Consider the following 21896-nt stretch of genomic DNA (forward strand, 5'->3'; position numbering starts at 1 on the left):
GAGAGGATGGGGAGGATGGGGGACAAGGCCCTGCTGGGGAGATTCTGACTGGTGCAAGATTTCACAATCAGCACTGGAAGAAGCTCTCCAAGGAAGTGGTGGAGTCCCCAGCCCTGCACCCCTGCAAGGTTCAGCTGCAGAGATGCTTGGCCATGCTACCCAGACAGTGCTCTGGCCAAGAAAGGTTGCACCAGATGAGCCTTGGGGTCCCTTCCAACCTGGTGTTCTGTGATTCCATGCCCACACAAATGACAGCAATGCTCCTGCCAAGCCCCAGGGTGGTTTGCTCCCTCTCTGGCCCTGCTCAGTGGCCAACCTTGGGTTACCTCACTGCATCCCTCCAGCCCCACAGCCCACAACGTGAGGGTCCTGCTGCTCCTGCAGCCTTCTGGTGGGCTTCAAGTTGAGGACAAAAGGCTCTGTTGAAAGGCATCTGAGCTGCCCACAGACTGCAGAACAGCAGAACTGGCTTTGATTCCAGGAGGAAATGCTGTGGGATGAAGAAGGAGGACACTGAGGAGCTGGAGAAGGTTCTGAGATGGGCAGTGAAGCTGGGGAAGGCTCTGGAGAAGAGGGCTGGGGAGGAGCAGCTGAGGGAGCTGGGGGGGGGTGAGCCCGGAGCAGAGGAGGCTGAGGGAGACCTCCTTGCTCTCTGCAGCTCCCTGAGAGGAGGCTGCAGCCAGCTGGGGCTTGGGCTCTTCTCACATGCAACAAGTGACAGAACCAGAGGAAACAGCCTCAAATTGTGCCAGGGCAGGTTCAGGTTGGCCAGGAGGAACAATTTCTTCCCACTTCTCAGGCCCTGGCCCAGGCTGCCCAGGGAGCTGGTGGAGTCCTCACCCCTGGAGGCGTTCAAAGCCTCCTGGCTGCGGCGTGAGGGAGGTGGTTTGGTGGCCGTGGCTCAGCAGCAGTGCTGGGCTGTGAGCTCTGGGTGAGAGGATGGACTGGCTGAGCCTCCAAGGGCTCTTCCATCCTCAGCAGTTCCGTGGCTCTCCCCAGAGGACCCCTCCAGCCCCGCGCTCTGCCCCTGCTCCCGGAGCTCCGCTGCCGGTCTGAAGCCTCTGGGGCTGGGGAGCAAACACCGCCGGCGCCCAGCGCTGGGCACCCACCTCCACCCCTGTCCCCACAGCCACCCCAGAGGCTGCCCCCGGGCCGCGCTGGCGGCGCTGGGAGCGGGGCAGGGCAGAGCTCCCACCCTGCCGGCTGGGGCCGGGGGGTGCCGCCGGCTCCGGCTTGCGTAAGCTTTAATCTGAAGTTGGAGATGTTTTGAGCTGATCTGGGGGGGTGCTGGGTGGAATTAACATGCAGATGGGGGCACCACGTGACCCCTCCCACCTCCCCCCGGCTGGGTATTTTTTTTTCCCCTTTCCCCTGGGTTGGGTTAGGGGTTGGGGTTTTTGTTTCCCCATCGTTTTAACGGCGTGCTGCCGAATCCGAGGGGCTGGCGGCCGGCAGGGCTGGGCTGCGGCGGCCAGCGAGATGCCCGCGGTCTCTGTCCTCTACAAAGGAGCCATCATCATCAGCAGGTGAGCAGGGAGCAGGGCTTGAGGGGGAGTAGCGCTGGAGAGCCTGCTGGCCACCTCCACCTTAGAAAGCCAACGGCGATGTGCTGTGGCTGCTGCAGGGGCTGGCGTGCAGCGGGGAGAGCTGAGGGCATCACACACCCAGCTCCTCTCCATGGCTTCCTTGCACTGGAGCAGGCTGCCCAGAGAGGCTCTGGAGGCTCCTTCTCTGCAGGCTTTCAAGCCCCAGCTGGATGTGGTCCTGGGTGACCTGCCCTGGGTGACCCTGCTCTGGCAGGGGGGTTGGACTGCACCTCCAGAGGTCCCTTCCAATCCACACCACTCCGTGATGCTCCAGCAGTAAGCAGAGCTCCTCCTGCTCCACCACTGGTGCCCAGGGTTGGAGGTAGAAGTTGATTGCATCAAGGAGGTCTCTGCCCCACTGTTGGTGCCCAGGGTTGGGGCAGAAGTTGATTGCATCAAGGAGGTCTCTGCCCCACTGTTGGTGCCCAGGGTTGGGGGCAGAAGTTGATTGCATCAAGGAGGTCTCTGCTCCACTGTTGGTGCCCAGGGTTGGGGACAGAAGTTGATTGCATCAAGGAGGTCTCTGCCCCACTGTTGGTGCCCAGGGTTGGAGGTAGAAGTTGCTTGCATCAAGGAGGTCTCTGCTCCACTGTTGGTGCCCAGGGTTGGAGGTAGAAGTTGACTGCATCAAGGAGGTCTCTGCCCCACTGTTGGTGCCCAGGGTTGGGGGCAGAAGTTGATTGCATCAAGGAGGTCTCTGCTCCACTGTTGGTGCCCAGGGTTGGGGGCAGAAGTTGCTTGCATCAAGGAGGTCTCTGCCCCACTGTTGGTGCCCAGGGTTGGGGGTAGAAGTTGACTGCATCAAGGAGGTCTCTTTGATGCCCAGAGTTGGAGGTAGAAGTTGCTTGCATCAAGGAGGTCTCTGCTCCACTGTTGGTGCCCAGGGTTGGAGGTAGAAGTTGACTGCATCAAGGAGGTCTCTGCCCCACTGTTGGTGCCCAGGGTTGGGGCAGAAGTTGACTGCATCAAGGAGGTCTCTGCCCCACTGTTGGTGCCCAGGGTTGGGGCAGAAGTTGACTGCATCAAGGAGGTCTCTGCCCCACTGTTGGTGCCCAGGGTTGGGGCAGAAGTTGACTGCATCAAGGAGGTCTCTGCTCCACCGTTGGTGCCCAGGGTTGGAGGTAGAAGTTGCTTGCATCAAGGAGGTCTCTGCTCCACTGTTGGTGCCCAGGGTTGGGGCAGAAGTTGACTGCATCAAGGAGGTCTCTGCCCCACTGTTGGTGCCCAGGGTTGGAGGTAGAAGTTGACTGCATCAAGGAAGTCTCTGCTCCTGAAAGAGTTGCAGGAGTATGGAGGAGGAGGATCTTTAACGAGGAGAAAAAGCTTCCAGTTTGCCTCTCCGAGGGAGCTGTTCCTGGCTTTGCAGGGAGCTCTGGAGAGGTGTTTTGGAGGCCTGAGCAGAGAGCTCTCCATGGTTTGTGCCTCTCTGCAGCTCAGTGGACTCAGAGCCCCATGCTGTGCCCCAGGGAGTTGTCCCTCCTCCCCTGTGTCCAGATTTGGGCTCTGATACTGGCTCAGAAACTCCTTTGCTCCCCTGATTAAGTGCTGGGAAGTGCCTGGGCAGGGGTCCCACGTCCTGGGGCAGCAGCTGTGCTCTGCTCCCTCTGCACTTCCTCACCTGGCCTGACTTTGCCCACCCCAGCAGCCCAGCCCTGCTTGCCCTCAGCCATGCCTGCCTCTGCCTTTCTCAGACCAAGCTCCACTCCTCCTCCTGCCCACCCATCCTCCCCGTGGGCACCACCATGGCCCCCCAGGGAGCAGCAGCGCTGCTGTGCTGCCTTTGGAGCCCAGGCAGCTAGGGGAGAGTGCAGCTGTTGGCACCTTTGGTGTCACAGCTCACAGGAGGGCAGGGGTTGGAAGGGACCCAAAGAGATCTTCCTCTCCAAGCCCCCTGCCAGAGCAGGAGCAGAGAGCCCAGCACAGGGCACACAGAACACATCCAGACAGGGCTGGGAAGGCTCCAGGGAAGGAGACTCCACAACCTCTCTGGGCAGCCTGCTCCAGGCCTCTGGCAGCCTCCCAGGGCAGAAGTTCCTCCTCCTGTTGGGGTGGAACCTCCTGGGCTGCAGTTTCCATCCACTGCCCCTTGGCCTATCCCAGGGCACAGTGAGCAGAGCCTGGCCCTGGCCCTCCCTTCCTGACCCCCAGCCCTCAGCTATTGATAGGCATTGATCAGATCCCTCTCAGTCTTAATGCCCCCAGGATCCCATTGGCCTCCTTGGGCAATGTCCTTGCTTTGGGACCCCCACCTTGCCAGAGGGTGTTTAGGGGAGGCTGTGGGGCCCTTGGGAGAGCCTCACAGCCCAGGGGCAAGGAAGTTCTTCCACCTGCTTTGGTGTGTGAGGAGAAGCTCCCAGCTTGACCTGGTGAGACAGGGACTCAGCACCACAGAATCATTTGGGTTGGAAGAGGCCTTTGAGATCATCAAGCCCTGCTCTGGAGAGCTTCCAACCCCCCCTGGGCATTGTGCTGCTGGGCACTGTGCTGTGGGTGCCCTGCTGGAGCAGGGCTTGGGCTGGGGGAGCTCCAGAGCTCCCTTCCACCCCCACCCTGCTGGGGCTCTGTGAAAGCCACCCCCGAGGGGTTTTGCAGCAGAGAGGAGTTTGCAGAGACAACCAAGTGCAGGAAGGGAGGCGCTGGGATGCAGTTTGACCCTCTGAGCATCACTGGCCCTGGAGAGCACCTCGGGAGCTGCAGAGGCAACAGAAGGCAATGAAACCTGGGCCAAAGGGCAGAGCGCCCCCAGAGGGCCACAGCCCTTGGCTGCTGTTGGGCTGCAGACCCTCCCCGGGGGGCTGCTGGCACTGGAGGGGTCCCAGCATGCTGTGACTCAGAGAATCCTTGGACTGAATGACCTCCAGAGGTCCTCTCCAGCCCCCACTGGGGTTCTTTAATGGTTCACCATTAAAGGATCTAAGCAGACCTTGTGCCCCCCTAGCTGCAAGCCCCCTGCCAGAGGGCTGGAGCCCTCCTGTGTGCCAGAGCCTGGGGAGCAGCTCCTGCCCTGCTGCCTGCCTGCCTGCCTGCCTGGGTCACACTGCTTCCTTCCCAGAGCACTGCTCCCAGCTCTGATCTCATTTCCCAGGAGCTGGACAGCTGTCCAGCCCCACTAATCTGGGGTAATGAATCACAGCCAGGTCCAGCAGATTTGCTGGGTGGGGAGGATGATGCCCAGCCCTGCACATATTCTCTCATTTATCTCTGTAAACTTTGGGGAGGGGGGAGGGGGAGGGGAAGGGGGATTTTTTTGTTCCTTTTCCAGGCTTAATCTGCAGGGTTCTGTCCCTCAGGATGTGCAGACTGGGATGTCTGCTTGGAGCTTCTCCTCACAAACCACTAACCCAGCAGGGTGGGGGTGGAAGGGAGCTCTGGAGCTCCCCCAGCCCAAGCCTCTGCTCCAGCAGGGCACCCACAGCACAGTGCCCAGCAGCACAGTGCCCAGGGGGGGTTGGAAGCTCTCCAGAGCAGGGCTTGATGATCTCAAAGGTCTCTTCCAACCCAAATGATTCTGTGGTGCTGAGTCCCTGTCTCACCAGGTCAAGCTTGGAGCTTCTCCTCACACACCAAAGCAGGTGGAAGAACTTCCTTGCCCCTGGGCTGTGAGGCTCTCCCAAGGGCCCCACAGCCTCCCCTAAACACCCTCTGGCAAGGTGGGGGTCCCAAAGCAAGGACATTGCCCAAGGAGGCCAATGGGATCCTGGGGGCATTAAGACTGAGAGGGATCTGATCAATGCCTATCAATAGCTGAGGGCTGGGGGTCAGGAGGCAGGGGCCAGGGCCAGGCTCTGCTCACTGTGCCCTGGGATAGGCCAAGGGGCAGTGGATGGAAACTGCAGCCCAGGAGGTTCCACCTCACCAGGAGGAGGAACTTCTGCCCTGGGAGGCTGCCAGAGGCCTGGAGCAGGCTGCCCAGAGAGGTTGTGGAGTCTCCTTGCCTGGAGCCTTCCCAGCCCTGCCTGGATGTGTTCTGTGTGCCCTGTGCTGGGCTCTCTGCTCCTGCTCTGGCAGGGGGCTTGGGCTGGAAGATCTCTTTGGGTCCCTTCCAACCCCTGCCCTCCTGTGAGCTGTGACACCAAAGGTGCCAACAGCTGCACTCTCCCCTAGCTGCCTGGGCTCCAAAGGCAGCACAGCAGCGCTGCTGCTCCCTGGGGGGCCATGGTGGTGCCCACGGGGAGGATGGGTGGGCAGGAGGAGGAGTGGAGCTTGGTCTGAGAAAGGCAGAGGCAGGCATGGCTGAGGGCAAGCAGGGCTGGGCTGCTGGGGTGGGCAAAGTCAGGCCAGGTGAGGAAGTGCAGAGGGAGCAGAGCACAGCTGCTGCCCCAGGACGTGGGACCCCTGCCCAGGCACCTCCCAGATCCACATCATTCCATGGGCAGTGTCTGGGCTGGCAGGAGGGATGCTTTTGTGTGGATGGTGGTGGCACATCTGTGCATGCCTTCAGCTCAGCTGCTGAAAGATGACCTCTCCTCTCCTCTCCTCTCCCTCTCCCCTCCCCTCCCCTCCTCTCCTCTCCCTCTCCTCTCCCTCTCCTCTCCCCTCCCTCTCCTCTCCTCTCCTCTCCTCTCCTCTCCTCTCCTCTCCTCTCCTCTCCTCTCCTCTCCTCTCCTCTCCTCTCCTCTCCTCTCCTCTCCTCTCCTCTCCTCTCCTCTCCTCTCCTCTCCTCTCCTCTCCTCTCCTCTCCTCTCCTCTCCTCTCCTCTCCTCTCCTCTCCTCTCCTCTCCTCTCCTCTCCCTCTCCCTCTCCCTCTCCCTCTCCCTCTCCCTCTCCCTCTCCCTCTCCCCAGGACGCTCATGGGACCATACGGGATGGACCGAACTGTGCACTGCTTTGACTTCTACGACTGTGCAAACGGCCTGGGTGAGTGCTGAACCTCCAGGAGGGGTGGCAGGGTGGGCTGGGGCAGCTCCAACGTCCCCCCAGTGGCCAGAGCCTGCTTCATGATGAGCTGTCACAAGCTGATTCCCACACTGATCACCCACTGCTTAGCCAAAGGCTTCCCTGCTGTGGGCCACATGCTGGGAGCGGGGTGGCAGGTGCAGAGCTCTGAAGGATTTGTGCTTCTGGGCAAGCTGGCTTGGGAGCCTCCACAGCAACTCTGCTGGGAGATGTAAGAGTGGTCAGGGCCTGGCAGAGGCTGCCCAGGAGGGTGGTGGAGTCCTCAGCCCTGGAGGGGTTCCAGAACCCTGTGGCCGTGGACCTGGGGCCAGGGTTTGGTGGCCATGGTGGGGTTGGGTTTGGTGTTGGACTGGGTGACCCCAGAGGGCTTTTCCAACCTTTGCTTAGTGATGCTGTGATTCCCTCTGTGAAGTCTGATAGCTTGCAGAGGCAGTGGCTCCCCTGCCTGCCCGGCACAGCCATGCAACAGCACCTATGGGAGCTGGGAGGTTAAAACAAGGTCAGCGTGGCCCAGCAGGTTGAGAGAGAGGATTCTGCCCCTCTGCTCTGCTCTGCTCAGCCCCCACCTGCAGCACTGCCTCCAGCTCTGGGGCCCCCAGCACAGGAAGGACCTGGAGCTGCTGGAGAGGGGCCAGAGGAGGCCACAGAGATGAGCAGAGGGCTGCAGAACCTCCCCTGTGGGGCCAGGCTGGGAGAGCTGGGGCTGTGCAGCCTGCAGAAGAGAAGGCTGCAGGGAGACCTCAGAGCAGCCTTCCAGTACCTGAAGGGCTCCAGGAGAGCTGGGGAGGGACTTGGGACAAGGGCTGGGAGTGCCAGGCCCAGGGCCAATGGCTTTGAGCTGGGAGAGAGGAGACTGAGAGTGGAGAGGAGGAAGAAATTCCTTGCAGTGAGGCTGGGGAGACTCTGGCACAGGCTGCCCAGGGAGGCTGTGGCTGAGGCTCCATCCCTGGAGACAGTCAAGGTCAGAGCTGCTGTGTCCCTGGGCAGCCTGCTCTGGCTGGAGCTGTCCCTGCTGAGTGAAGGGGTTGGACAGGATGCCCTTGGAGGGTCCCTTCCAGCCCTGATGCCTTCAGTGATCTGTGAAAATCCCAACTAATTCCCCAGGGCTGGTGGAGCAGCTGCAGTGCTGGAGCCAGGCAGGAGCCTGGGGGCAGGGTGAGCAGGATGGGGGTGGGGGGAAAGAGGCTTTTAGAGGCTTTTCTGAATTAATTCAAATCACTTTGAACAATGACAACAATAAAACCCAAATAACATCCCAAGCAGGCCCCACCCTGCCCTGCTGCAGGCAGCACCCTCAGGAGAGCCACCCCAGTAGGCGACACAAGAGGTTGTAGCTCTCCTGGAGCCCAGGCTTGAGGGAGTTGGGTTGGGAGAGGCTGGTCCCTGGGTCAGGGAATGAGCACTGAGTGAGTCAGGTGTCCTTCCCTGCTGCCCTCCACATCAAAGCCTGGAAGAGGAGGGGGAGGTGATGCTCAGCTCCATCAGAACGTGAGAAACAGCCAGGGCTTGATGAAACTCAGCTCAAAAGGATCCAGCACAGCCTCTCAGATGACCTCTGTGCCCAGCAGCGTGAATGCTGCTGCTCTTCCATGGGCTTGGACAAGCACTGGAGCCTTGCTGTTCCAGCTGGGCTGGAAGGTGTCCAGAGCAGGGCCAGGAGGATGAGCAGAGGGCTTGGAGCACCTCTCCTGTGAGCACAGACTGAAGGAGTTGGGGCTGTTCAGTCTGGAGAAGAGAAGGCTCCCAGGAGACCTCATTGTGGCCTTCCAGGATCTGCAGGGGGCTCCAAGCAGGCTGGGGAGGGACTGCTCAGGGTGTCAGGGAGGGATAGGACTAGGGGGGAATGGAATGAAGCTGGAGGTGGGGAGATTCAGGCTGGAGGTGAGGAGGAAGTTCTTCCCCATGAGAGTGGTGAAGCCCTGGGATGGGTTGTCCAGGGAGGTGGTTGGGGCCCTGGACCAGGCTGGATGAGGCTCTGGCCAGGCTGATCTAGTGTGGGGTGTCCCTGCCCATGGCAGGGGGGCTGGAACTAGATGCTCCTTGTGGTCCCTTCCAACCCTGACTGATACTATACCATGCTTGCATCAGGGCTGCTCAGCTCCAGCCTGCAGAGTTGTCAGCTGTGAGTGCAGCCCAAAACCCTGCAGAGCAGCTCTGGGGCCCTTGGCCAGGTCCCTTGGAGACTCCTCCTGAGAGGTCAGACTCCCCAAAGAGACAAGGGCCTGGGATGGGTGGCAGCCTCCTGAGGGGCTCTGTCCTGCTCTGGGGGTCAGGTGGAGGAAGGGCTTCACTGACTCTCCTCCTGCTCTTCTGTGGATGAGGTTGAAGGAGCTCAGAGGGATGGCTCTGCTCAGTGCCCAGGATGCTGCAGTCTCCAGAGCTGGCTTTGGTTGAGTGCTGCCCAATGCCAGCACAAGGGGCACTGCCTGGGAGCTGAGGCCTAGGAGGTTCCATGGGAACATGAGGAGACAATTTGTCCCTGTGAGGCTGACAGAGCCCTGGAGCAGGCTGCCCAGGGGGGTGGTGGAGCCTCCTTCTCTGGAGAGGTTCAAAACCTGCCTGGAAGTGCTGCTGTGTGACCTGCTCTGGGTGATCCTGCCCTGGCAAGGGGTCTTGGGCTGAATGAGCTTTTGAGGTCCATTCCAGCCCCTAACATTCTGGGGTGCTGGGGTGTTGGGGTGCTGGGATTCTGTGGTGCTGGGGTTCTGGGGTGCTGGGGTTCTGGGGTGCTGGGATTCTGGGGTGCTGGGGTTCTGTAGTGCTGGGATTCTGGGGTGCTGTGGTGCTGGGGTTCTGTGGTGCTGGGATGCTGGGGTTCTGGGGTTCTGTGGTGCTGGGGTTGTGTGGTTCTGTGGTGCTGGGGTGCTGGGATTCTGGGGTGCTGGGGTGCTGTGGTGCTGGGGTTCTGGGGTGCTGGGGTGCTGGGTTGCTGGGGTGCTGTGGTGCTGGGGTTCTGGGGTGCTGGGTTGCTGGGGTGCTGTGGTGCTGGGGTTCTGGGTTGCTGAGGTTCTGTGGTGCTGGGGTTCTGGGGTTCTGGGGTGCTGGGATTCTGGGGTTCTGTGGTGCTGGGGTTCTGGGGTGCTGAGGTGCTGGGGTTCTGGGGTGCTGGGGTGCTGGGGTCCTGGAGTTCTGGGGTGCTGGGGTTCTGTGGTGCTGGGGTTCTGTGGCTCTGTGGTGCTGGGGTGCTGGGGTGCTGAGGTGCTGGGGTTCTGGGGTTCTGGGGTTCTGGGGTGCTGGGGTGCTGGGGTCCTGGAGTTCTGGGGTGCTGGGGTTCTGTGGTTCTATGGTGCTGGGATTCTATGGTGCTGGGGTTCTGTGGTGCTGGGGTTCTGGGGTTCTGGAGTGCTGTGGTTCTGTGGCTCTGTGGCTCTGGGGTTCTGTAGCGCTGTGGTGCTGTGGTTCTGGGGTTCTGGGCTGGGATTTTAGCTGTTGGGTTAAATGACTTCATGATCAGAGCAGACACAGAGAAGCTTGCCCAGGCTGTTGCTGACCTCTGGAAGAAGAGCACAGAGGTTGCATCCCCTCTGCTGGCTCCAGAGGAGGGCCATGAAAGACCAGGGGCTTGGAGCACCTCTGCTCCAAAGAGAGGCAGAGGGAGCTGGGCTTGCTCAGCCTGGAGAGGAGAAGGCTCCAGGGAGACCTCAGAGCTGCCTGCCAGGACCTGAAGGGAGCTACAGGAAGGCTGCAGAGGGACTGTTCCCAAAGGCCTGCAGGGACAGCCCCAGGGGCAATGGCTTCAGACCAGAGCAGAGCAGATGGAGATTGGATGTGAGGAGCAAGTTCTGCCCCAGGAGGCTGCTGGAGCACTGCAGGAGGCTGCCCAGGGAGGTGGTTTGGGCTCCAGCCCTGGAGAGGTTCCAGGTGAGGCTGGAGAGGGCTGTGGGCAACCTGATCCAGTGGAGGATGTCCCTGCTGAGTGCAGGGGGCTGGGCTGGGTGAGCCCTGGAGCTCCCTCCCAACCCAGAGCACTCTGTGATGTTAGCATTCTGCTCCTCCTTTCCCCCCAGCCTGTGGCCAGAAGGTCTTTGCTGGGTCTTGCAGACCCTCTGCAGGGCCTGGAGGAGTGCTGCAGGAAGGGGGAAGGATGTGGATCTCCTAAGGCCACTGTTGGCTTTCTGCTCTCTTGTGAGCCTGGAAACACCCAGGCCAAGTGCTGAGCCTCCAGGAGTCACAGAGGGGTTTCAGCTGGGGAAGATCTCTGTGATCATCAAGCCCAACCTGCAGCCTGATGGTCCCACCAGGGACTGGCTTGGCTTGGAGGGGACCTTTAAAGCCCACCCAGTCCAAGCCCTTGCAGCCAGCAGGGACATCCCCAACCACAGCAGGTTGCTCCCAGCCCCAACCAACCTGCCCTGCACTGCTGCCAGCCATGGGGCAGCTCCCAGCTCTCTGGCTGGCCTGGGGGAGGCTCAGAAGGGACCTTCAGAGCTCATCCAGTCCAACCCCTGCACTCAGCAGGGACAGCTGCAAGCACAGCAGGCTGCTTAGAGCCCCAAACAACCTGCTCCTGAGTTTTTCAGGGATTCAGATCACACAATCACAGAACTTTAGGGCTTGGAAGTGACCTCAGAAGCTCATCCAGTCCAACCCCCCTGCCAGGGCAGGAACACCTGGAGTAGGTCACACAGGAACACATCCAGGAGGGGTTTGAATGTCTGGGGAAGATCTCTGTGATCATCAAGCCCAACCTGCAGCCTGATGGTCCCACCAGGGACTGGCTTGGCTTGGAAGGGACCTTTAAAGCCCACCCAGTCCAAGCCCCTACAGCCAGCAGGGACATCCCCAAGCAGAGCAGGTTGGCTTGGGCCCCATGGTGTAGCTGCTCAGAGTATGGCTTTTGGGTGAATAGAAGATGCCTCCATGAGTTTCTCTGGTTGAGGTGCAGGAGTTCTTTGTTTTCATGTTGAGGTGCAGGAATTCCTCATTCCTCAGGTCCAGCAGATCCAGGGAGCTTCTCCTCCCCCTCTGCCCTGCCCTGCTGAGACCTCCCCTGGAAGATTGCAGCCAGCTCTGGGCTCCCCAGCTCAGGAGGCACAGGGAGCTGCTGCAGAGAGGCCAAGGGAGGCTCCAAGGATGCTGCAGGGCCTGGAGCACTGCCTGGGGAGAAGAGGCTGAGAGCCCTGGGGGGGCTCAGTCTGGAGAGGAGAAGGCTGAGAGGGATCTGATCAATGTCTCTCAATAGCTGAGGGCTGGGGGTCAGGAAGGGAGGGCCAGGGCCAGGCTCTGCTCACTGTGCCCTGGGATAGGCCAAGGGGCAGTGATGGAAACTGCAGCCCAGGAGGTTCCACCTCACCAGGAGGAGGAACTTCTGCCCTGGGAGGCTCCCAGAGGCCTGGAGCAGGCTGCCCAGAGAGGTTGTGGAGTCTCCTTCCCAGCCCTGTCTGGATGTGTTCTGTGTGCCCTGGGCTGGGCTCTCTGCTCCTGCTCTGGCAGGGGGCTTGGACTCAGTGATCTCCAGAGGCCCCTTCTAACCTCTAGCACCCTCTGAGCCTGTGAGCTCTTCCTTTCTCACCTTGAGGTGCAGGAGTTGTTCCTTGCCCTTGCCGAGGCTCCCGGGGAGCTCCTCCGGAGCAGCCTCTGCCTGCTGGGTGCCGTGCGGCAGGTCAGCGTTTGGCCCCGGGTCTGGTTGCTCTGTGGCTTTGAGGTGGAATCCTACCTGTGAGCCTCAGCAGAAGTTCAAAGGGGTTACCTTGGCAGCTGCTGGAGCCTGAACTCTGCATTAAAGCAGAAGCCATCAAAGGGAAGCTGCTGCCCAGGGAGCGTTCCGCGGAAGCACCGAGATCTCATTATCTTGACCTTCATCTGCTTAGGCCGGGGCAGAGAGTGATTCACCTCCAATCTGTCCCTTTCCTCCAGACAGAAAAAGCTGGCCAGGGCTGCAAGATCCACAGAGGGATTAAGGGAAATGTAATTGAACATTGGTAGCTTAGGCACAGAGCAGGCAGCCTCTCCCCAGGGGGACCTCCTGCCGCGCCGGGCTGGCCGCTGGGGTCAGGAAGCGCTGGAGATGATTTGCTGTTGGGCTCAACAACCAGCTTAGCCTGGACACCTCTTGACCTCTGGTAGAGGGAGCCAGAAGCAGGTGAGATTACAGCCTGAGGAGCGGAGAGCTGTGCCCCTGGCAGCGGTGGGAGCAGGATTAGGTGGGGCCAGAAGCAGCTCAAGGGGCCCAGAGCCATCCCTAGGAGCTGGGCTGCGGCGGGCAGCCACAGCCGCCCCGGGGGCTCCCGCGGCAGGGCTGCTCCTGCAGAGGAGGAGAACCAGCTGAGGTCGTGGGCATCAGCTCCAGGAGCTCTGCCAGAGAGGAAAGATTAAATGGAGGGCTCCAAAATAGGCTGGATTATCTGGCCCTAAGCCTGACTTAATGAGCATTAGAGTGGGGCTTGGATGCGGTGATAATTAAAGCGCCGTTATTTACCTCCGCCCGGCCCCCGGGGAAAGGCCAGGGGAGGAAGGAAGCCTTTAGGAACCCCCAAGGCCCCCAGGGTGCCACCACTGCAACATTGGGGGTGCTTTGGGGTGGTTGCAGTCAGCCCCAGACTGTCAAACAGCTTGGGCTTGGCAGGAGAGAGACACACGCTCCCTCCTCCTCCTCCTCCACCTCTATATCCTCATGCTCCTCCTCATCCTCCCCCTCATCCTCCCCCTCAACCACCTCCTCCTCCTCCTCCTCCTCCTCACCCTCCTCCTCCTCCTCCCCCTCATTCTCCCCCTCACCCTCCTCCTCCTCATCCTCCTATGTCTTGTCCTTCTGTTCTATCCTGCTGCCACCCCTTCTCCCTCCCCTTTCCTCCTCCTCTTCCCCTTCCTCATTCCCCTCCCCCTACTCTTTTTCCTTTCTCCCTCTTTCTCCTCTTTCCCCTCCTTTCTTCCCCTCTCCCCTCCTTTCTTCCCCTCTCCCCTCCTTTCTTCCCCTCTCCCCTCCTTTCTTTCCCTCTCCCCTCCTTTCTTCCCCTCTCCCCTCCTTTCTTCCCCTCTCCCCTCCTTTCTTCCCCTCTCCCCTCCTTTCTTCCCCTCTCCCCTCCTTTCTTCCCCTCTCCCCTCCTTTCTTCCCCTTTCCCCTCCTTTCTCCCCCTTTCTCCTCCTTTCTCCCCCTTTCTCCTCCTTTCTTCCCCTTTCTCCTCCTTTCTTCCCCTCTCCCCTCCTTTCTTCCCCTCTCCCCTCCTTTCTTCCCCTTTCTCCTCCTTTCCCCTTCTTTTCCCTTCTCCTCCTCTTCCTCAGCCTCCTCATCCTCCTCCTTTTTGCCATGTTGTTTTCTCCCCTGCCAGCCACCCACCCCTCCTCCTCCTCAACCCCCTCCTCCTCTCCCTTCTCATTCTGTTCTCTCCTGCTGCCAGCCTCCTTCTCCTCCCCCTCCTCACCTCAGTGGGACCTCCCTGGTGCATCTCCCAGGGGCAGGGCTGGCATCCCAGTGCCTTGGTGCTGAGGCTGTGGGTGGGAGAGCAGAGTGGGCAGAGCCAGGCAGGCACCCAGCTGCTTGGCCAAGGTGGGAGTCAAACCTCTGCTTCCCCCCAGCCCAGGTCTGAGTGTGCCTGGGAGCAAGGCTGTGAGGAATCAATGATGTCAGTGAGGAGATGAGGTGCTGCCCTGCCAGGGTTGGGGGCAAAGGAGGGCTTGGAGGTGCCTCAGCTAGGTGAAGGCATTGGACACAAGGGGAAAGGAGTCCTCACTGATTTGCTGCCTCAGCAGAGGAGCTGCCACCAGCCAGCCCTGTGGTGCTGCCACTGCAGCTCTGCCTGGCTGCTCCCAGGGTGCACAGAGAATGGGCTGGGCTGGAAGGGACCTCAAAGATCATGCAGCACCAACCCCTGCCACGGGCAGGGACCCCTCCCACCAGCACAGCTTGCTCAGGGCCTCATCCAGCCTGGTCCTCAACCCCTCCAGGCAGGAGGCAGCCACAGCCTCCCTGGGCAGCCTGTGCCAGAGTCTCCCCAGCCTCACTGCAAACAATTTCTTCCTCCTCTCCACTCTCAGTCTCCTCTCTCCCAGCTCAAAGCCATTGGCCCTGGGCCTGGCACTCCCAGCCCTTGTCCCAAGTCCCTCCTGGAGCCCTTCAGGTACTGGAAGGTTGCTCTGAGGTCTCCCTGGAGCCTTCTGCAGGCTGCACAGCCCCAGCTCTCCCAGCCTGGCCCCACAGGGGAGGTTCTGCAGCCTCTGCTCATCTTGGTGGCCTCCTCTGGCCCCAGTCCCACAGTCTGATGTTCAAACTCAGGCTCTGTCTCTCTGGTTTATCATTTCTGAGTGACTCTCCTGAGAGAAGACCTTCTGGCTCTCCTCAGGCCCCTGGAGAGAGGTTGGAGCCAGGTGGGGCTTGGTCTTTTCTCACAAGTCACAACTGGCAGCACAAGAGGAAGTGGCCTCAAGTTGTGCCAGGGGAGGTTTAGGTTGGACATCAGGGAAAGCTTCTCTGCCAAAAAGGTCCTCAAGCCCTGGCCCAGGCTGCCCAGGGCAGTGGCTCAATCCCCATCCTTGGAGGGGTTTAAAAGCTGCCTGGATGTGGTGCTGAAGGATATGAGGTAGTGGTGGCCCTGGCAGAGTTAGTGGCTGCCCTTGATGATCTTTTGCAAGCACTGTGGTTCTGTGCACACAGACATTGAGTGGCTTCTGGAGCCATCCCTTGGCTGAACATGGACTTCAGTGTCCTCCCACCCTTGCCTGGTCCCTGTCCAGAGGCTTTGCCTCTGTAGGTACTCCCCATGCCAGGGCTTTCCCAAACCCCTGCCAGGGTGAGGCTGCTGTCCCAGGGGCTCTCTGCCAGTCAGTGGCATTGCCACCAGCTGTCCCCTCAGCCCAGCTGGGAGCCAAGGAGCTTTCCAGCTGAGTATCCTCAGTGAGGAGCAGGATTCTTCTCCTGGCAGCCTGCTTGGGGCTGCAGCATCTCAGCATCTGCTGGGAACAAGTCTTGTGAGGAGCAGCTGAGGGAGCTGGGGGGGTTGAGGCTGGAGAAGAGGAGGCTGAGGGAGACCTCCTTGCTCTCTGCAGCTCCCTGAGAGGAGACTGCAGCCAGCTGGGGCTTGGGCTCTGCTCCCTAGGCTCAGGGGACAGAAGGAGAGGCAATGGCCTGAAACTGTGCCAGGGGAGGGTTAGGTTGGAGAGGAGGCAAAATGTCTTTGGTGCCAGAGTGGTCAGGGCCTGGCAGAGGCTGCCCAGGGAGGTGGTGGAGTCCCCATGCCTGGAGGGGTTGCAGAGAGGCAGAGCTGTGGTGCTGAGGGCCATGGCTGAGCCCCAGCCTTGGCTGATGATCTTGGAGGGCTTTGCCAACCCAACCCAGTTCCATGAAGCAGGCAGCTGTGGCAGTGTGTGGAGGTGTGGATGTGTCCCAGAGCACTGGGGCCATGGCACCTGGGGCCAGGGTTTGCTGCCCATGGTGGGGTTGGGTTGATGCAGCCTGGATGATCCCAGAGGGCTTTTCACACAGTCTCACAAAGTATCACCAAGGTTGGAAGAGGCCTCGAGGATCACCGAGTCCAACCTGGCACCACAGACCTCATGGCTAACCCATGGCACCAAGTGCCACATCCAAGCCCCTCCTGAACACCTCCAGGGATGGGGACTCCACCACCCCCCTGGGCAGCACATCCCAATGACAAATGACTCTCTTGGTGAAGAACTTTCTCCTCACCTCCAGCCTACAACCTCCCCTGGCACAGCTTGAGACTGTGTCCTCTTGTTCTGCTGCTGGCTGCCTGGGAGCAGAGCCCAACCCCCACCTGGCTCCAACCTCCCTGCAGGGAGTTGCAGAGAGCAAGAAGGTCTCCCCTGAGCCTCCTCTTCTGCAGGCTAAGCAACCCCAGCTCCCTCAGCCTCTCCTCCCAGGGCTGTGCCCCAGACCCCTCCCCAGCTTTGTTGCCCTTCTCTGGACACCTTCAAGTCTCTCAATGTCCTTCTTGAGCTGAGGAGCCCAGAGCTGGACACAGGACTCAAGGGGTGGCCCAGAGCCCTGTACAGCCTCTCCTGGACTATCTCCAGGCATGGAGCCCAAGCCAACCTGCTCTGGTTGGGGATGTCCCTGCTGGCTGCAGGGGCTTGGACTGGGTGGGCTTTAAAGGTCCCCTCCAAGCCAAGCCAGTCCCTGGTGGGACCATCAGGCTGCAGGTTGGGCTTGATGATCACAGAGATCTTCCCCAGCTGAAACCCCTCTGTGACTCCTGGAGGCTCAGCACTTGGCCTGGGTGTTTCCAGGCTCACAAGAGAGCAGAAAGCCAACAGTGGCCTTAGGAGATCCACATCCTTCCCCCTTCCTGCAGCACTCCTCCAGGCCCTGCAGAGGGTCTGCAAGACCCAGCAAAGACCTTCTGGCCACAGGCTGGGGGGAAAGGAGGAGCAGAATGCTAACATCACAGAGTGCTCTGGGTTGGGAGGGAGCTCCAGGGCTCACCCAGCCCAGCCCCCTGCACTCAGCAGGGACATCCTCCACTGGATCAGGGTGCTCAGAGCCCTCTCTAGCCTCACCTGGAACCTCTCCAGGGCTGGAGCCTCAGCCCCCTCCCTGGGCAGCCTGCTGCAGTGCTCCAGCAGCCTCCTGGGGCAGAACTTGCTCCTCAGATCCAATCTCCATCTGCTCTGCTCTGGTCTGAAGCCATTGCCCCTGGGGCTGTCCCTGCAGGCCTTTGGGAACAGTCCCTCTGCAACGTTCTTGTAGCTCCCTTCAGGTCCTGGCAGGCAGCTCTGAGCTCTCCCTGGAGCCTTCTCCTCTCCAGGCTGAGCAAGCCCAGCTCCCTCTGCCTCTCTTTGGAGCAGAGGTGCTCCAAGCCCCTGGTCTTTCATGGCCCTCCTCTGGAGCCAGCAGAGGGGATGCAACCTCTGTGCTCTTCTTCCAGAGGTCAGCAACAGCCTGGGCAAGCTTCTCTGTGTCTGCTCTGATCATGAAGTCATTTAACCCAACAGCTAAAATCCCAGCCCAGCACCCCAGAAGCCCAAAACCCCAGCACCCCAGAGCCACAGAACCCCAGCACCACAGCACCCCAGCACCACAGCACCCCAGCACCACAGAACCCCAGCACCACAGAACCCCAGAACCCCAGCACCACAGAACCCCAGCACCCCAGCATCCCAGCACCACAGAACCCCAGAATCCCAGCCCAAACCACTTCCCTGGGCAGCCTGCTGCAGTGTTCCAGCAGCCTCCTGCTGCAGAACCTTTGGGGAGGTTCAGGCTGGATGTTAGGAAGAAGCTCTTAACAGAAAGAGAGATTGGCCACTGGGCTGTGCTGCACAGGGAGGTGGTGCAGTCCCCATCCCTGGAGGTGTTCAGGAAGAGCCTGGCTGAGGCCCTTGGTGCCATGGTTTAGTTGATTAGATGGTGCTGGGGGAGTGGTTGGACTTGGTGAACTCTGAGGTGTTTTCCTACCTGGTTAATTCCCTTCCCTTCCCTTCCCTTCCCTTCCCTTCCCTTCCCTTCCCTTCCCTTCCCTTCCCTTCCCTTCCCTTCCCTTCCCTTCCCTTCCCTTCCCTTCCCTTCCCTTCCCTTCCCTTCCCTTCCCTTCCCTTCCCTTCCCTTCCCTTCCCTTCCCTTCCCTTCCCTTCCCTTCCCTTCCCTTCCCTTCCCCTATTCTATTCTATTCTATTCTATTCTATTCTATTCTAACTTGTTCCTCACATCCAATCCAAATCTGCTCTGCCCTGGTTGGAAGCCACTGCCCCTCCTCCCCATGCAGCTCTGCCATTGGGGACAGCCTAAGGGCAGTGGTGAGGATGCTGCTGGAGCCTGGTGGGAAGAAGTTGTTGCCCAGGAGGGTGGTGAGAGCCTGGCACAGGCTGCCCAGGGAGGTGGTGGAAGCCTCCTGCCTAGAGGTGTTTGCAGCCAGGCTGGAGGTGGCTGTGAGCAACCTGCTGCAGTGTGAGGTGTCCCTGGCCATGGCAGGGGGTTGGAGCTGGCTGAGCCTTGAGCTCCCTTCCAGCCCTGCCAGCTCTGGGATTCTCTGACTCTCAGCCCTGTATGGAGCTGGGGCTTGCTCCCCCAGGACACCCATCACAGTGGGGGCTGAAATTAGATCCTCAGCTAGATCTGGCTGCTCAGAGCCTTGTCCAGCCTGACCCTGACCCCAGGCTCCATTCCTCTTCCCTCCTGCCCCCTTCAGAAAGGTGACTCTTGCCTGGGGGCAGAGCCCCTGCTCTGTTCCCATGGAGGGAGCTGCTCCTCCCTTTCCCCCAGAGCACCACCCTGGGGTCTGCTGCAGAGACTGCTTGCCCCCAGCAATGCCTCCTGTGCCAAAGCTCTTCAGAGACATGGGACAGGATGGAGCTCAGATCCCCTCCTGTCAGCAAGCAACCTGGACCTGCTGGAGCAGGGCCAGAGGAGGCCACAGCAGTGCTGGGAGGCTGGAAGCCCTCTGCTGGGAGGCCAGGCTGGGAGGGTTGGGGTTGTGCAGCCTGCAGAGGAGAAGGCTCCAGGGAGACCTCCTGGTGGCCTTGCAGTGCTTCAAGAGGCCAGGAGAGAGCTGGGGACAGACTGCTGAGCAGGGCCTGTTGGGGCAGGCCAAGGGGGGATGGTTGGAACTGCAAGAGGGAGACTGAGAGTGGAGAGAAGGGAGAAAGGTTTGGTGCTGAGGGTGGGGAGAGCCTGTGCCAGGCTGCCCAGAGAGCTGGGAGCTGCCCCATGGCTGGCAGCAGTGCAGGGCAGGTTGGTTGGGGCTGGGAGCAACCTGCTGTGGTTGGGGATGTCCCTGCTGGCTGCAGGGCTTGCACTGGCTGAGCCTCACAGATCCTTTGCAGCCCACCCCAGCCCACAATTCTATGCACCTGCTGCTGGTGGAGGTGCTCACTCCTCCCCTGTGCCTTCCTCAGCAGCTTTGTTGCTCTGAGCAGCTGCTCTCAGCTGCCTTTAGCCCTTGTGTTGTGTCACTGCCTGCTCCTGCTGCTGCTGCTGCTGCCTGGGGCATGCAGAGGATCTGGGGGGGGGGGTTTCCACAGGTGGTGTCAGGGGGTGCTGGGGTGCCCTGGGGGCTCCATCCCCCTGAGCTGGGATGCTCTCCTGCACCTCTGTGTCATGGACCCTTCTTTTCCTCCAGGGATTAAGGTCATTGGTGGCATCAAGGAACTCACTGGAGAAGAATATGGAGTTTATGTCAAGAGGATCATTCCAGGAGGGGTGGCCTATGCAGATGGTGAGTTCAGCATGGTGCAGGGCACCCTGCAGGCTGAGGAGAGCCCCAGACCCTGTGCTTTGGGTTGATTTCCTTTCCCATCTTGCCTTACTTGACAGCTCAGGGGCTTCCCCCTGGACTTCCCAGCAGTGAGGAGCCCCTTTGGACTGTGCCAGTCATGGTAACACTCAACAGCAGCCTGGGCTTGGCTTCCACAGGGGATTTGTGACAGAGAGGCTGGGGAGGCTCTGGCCCAGGCTGCCCAGGGAGGCTGTGGCTGCCTCCTGCCTGGAGGCGTTCAGGACCAGGCTGGATGAGGCCTTGAGCAAGCTGTGCTGGTGGGAGGTGTCCCTGCCCATGGCAGGGGGTGTTGGAGCTGGCTGATCTTGAAGCTTCCTTCCCACCCAACCCATTCTGTGACTCTATGATTGCTTCATGTCCTCAAAGCAAGACCCAGCCCTGTCTGATGGAGACCTTCCCTTTGCTGCCTGTCCTTCCCCACCTGCCCCCAGCTTGCCTGCAGCCCCAGCATGACCTGAGACCTCCAGGAGCATCCAGCCCTGCTCTGGGGTCACTGCTTCCCTTCCCAGCAGCTTCACATCTGCACCTTTCATCTTGCCTTCCAGTACCTGAAGCAGGCTCCAGGAAACCTGGGGAGGGGCTTTGGACAAGGGCTGGGGGTGCCAGGCCCAGGGCCAATGGCTTTGAGCTGGGAGAGAGGAGACTGAGAGTGGAGAGGAGGAAGAAATTCTCTGCAGTGAGGCTGGGGAGACTCTGGCACAGGCTGCCCAGGGAGGCTGTGGCTGCCTCCTGCCTGGGGGTGCTGAAGGCCAGGCTGGATGAGGCCCTGAGCAAGCTGTGCTGGTGGGAGGGGTCCCTGCCCATGGCAGGGGCTTGGAGCTGGATGCTCTTGAAGCTCCCTTGCCACCCAAGCCATGCTGTGACATCTCAGGATCCCAGCCAGAGTCACAACCTCACCCTCCTGGCAAAGAATAATCCACCCAGGGCAGGGGCCAGAGCTGCCCCTGGCTTCCTCCCTGCCCTCAGAACCAGTCTAGCAAAAGCCTGACTGCAAGTTGTGGTCTTCACTTCCATAACTTCCCCCCAGCAGAGGCAGCTCTGGGACCTTGGCACAGGGCTGCTGGGGGGGAGGTTGGAGGAGCTTCATTGGTGGCCATCTAGAAGGACAGCTTGGGGGAGCATCTGGGCTCCCCCCCACCCCACCTTGGGCATATTTCCTCCTGTCTCTGGGCAAAGGCAGGACCTGCCCAGCCTCCCCCAGGCCCTCCCAGCTGTGTGCTGCACTTCCTATCCATCAGCTTTTCCTTTCCAGGCCGCCTGCAGCCAGGAGACCAAATCCTGGAGGTCAATGGAGACTCCCTGCTCGGGGTGACAAGTGAGAGGTACCTCCTCCAAGGGGAATTCTTCCATCCCCCTGGCTCTGCCATCACTCTGGCAGGTGGTTCAAGGTGCAGGCTGCACAGAGGGCAGGGCAGTGCTCTGACCCAGCCAGCACTGCTCCCAGGGGACGGCCTGGGAATGGCCCAACCAAAGGCTCCTGGGCAGGAGCAGAGCGGTGAGCCCCAGCTGAGCAGGCTGGGAGGGGATCTGAGCAATGCTCAGCACTGGGGGGCATGAGGAGGAGCGTGGAGAGCAGGTCCTGCCCCTCCAGCCTGCCTTAGGGAGGCCACAGTTGGAGTCCTGGGTCCAGTTCTGGGCTCCCCACTTCCAGAGGGACAGAGAAGTGCTGGAGAGAGCCCAGGGCAGGCTGCAGAGCTGCTGAGGGGCCTGGAGCAGCTCTGGGAGCAGCAAAGGCTGAGAGCCCTGGGGCTGAGAGCCTGCAGAAGAGCAGCCCCAGAGGGCAGCTGAGCAATGCTCAGCAAGAGCTAAAGGAGCTGTGGGGGGCAAGAGGCTGGGGCCAGGCTCTGCTGAGTGCTGCCCAGGGCCAGCACAAGGGGCAAGGGGCAGCAAGTGTCAGGCAGGAGGTTGGAGCTGAGCAGGAGGAGAAAGTTGTTTGGGGTGAGGCTGCTGGAGGCCTGGAGCAGGCTGCCCAGAGAGGTTGTGGAGCCCTTTTCCATCATGCTGGGCCCCTGCTGCCTTGCATCCCTGCCTTCTGGGTGCTTGGGAAGCAGCATGAGGAGCTTGTCCTGCTCCCAACCCCCTAGAGCAGCTGGGTTTGGTGAAGGAGATCCCCAAGGACATCTCTGGAGCTTCCTGGAGGCTCTGTGTGGCCCCTGGCCCTGTCTCCCCTGGGGGCTAAGTGTCCCCATGGCCAACCCTGAGAGAGAAACTCCCTGAGGGAGGAGGTTTGCTGGGAGGTGTTCACTCA

The 21896-nt window shown here is 60.7% G+C and overlaps 1 protein-coding gene across 1 annotated transcript in view; it reads left to right on the forward strand.

Moving 5' to 3' along the window:
* LOC128897191 (syntaxin-binding protein 4-like) overlaps positions 1-21896 on the forward strand; it is a 93420-nt gene that overhangs the window by 11965 nt on the left and 59559 nt on the right. Inside the window, exons 2-4 of the mRNA XM_054161260.1 lie at positions 6370-6443; positions 19493-19588; positions 20901-20970. Of these exons, the coding sequence (XP_054017235.1) occupies positions 6370-6443; positions 19493-19588; positions 20901-20970 (240 nt within the window). The remainder of the gene's footprint in view (positions 1-6369; positions 6444-19492; positions 19589-20900; positions 20971-21896) is intronic.

Source organism: Dryobates pubescens, chromosome 4 (genome assembly GCF_014839835.1).
Source record: "Dryobates pubescens isolate bDryPub1 chromosome 4, bDryPub1.pri, whole genome shotgun sequence".
Taxonomy (NCBI): Eukaryota; Metazoa; Chordata; class Aves; order Piciformes; family Picidae; genus Dryobates; species Dryobates pubescens.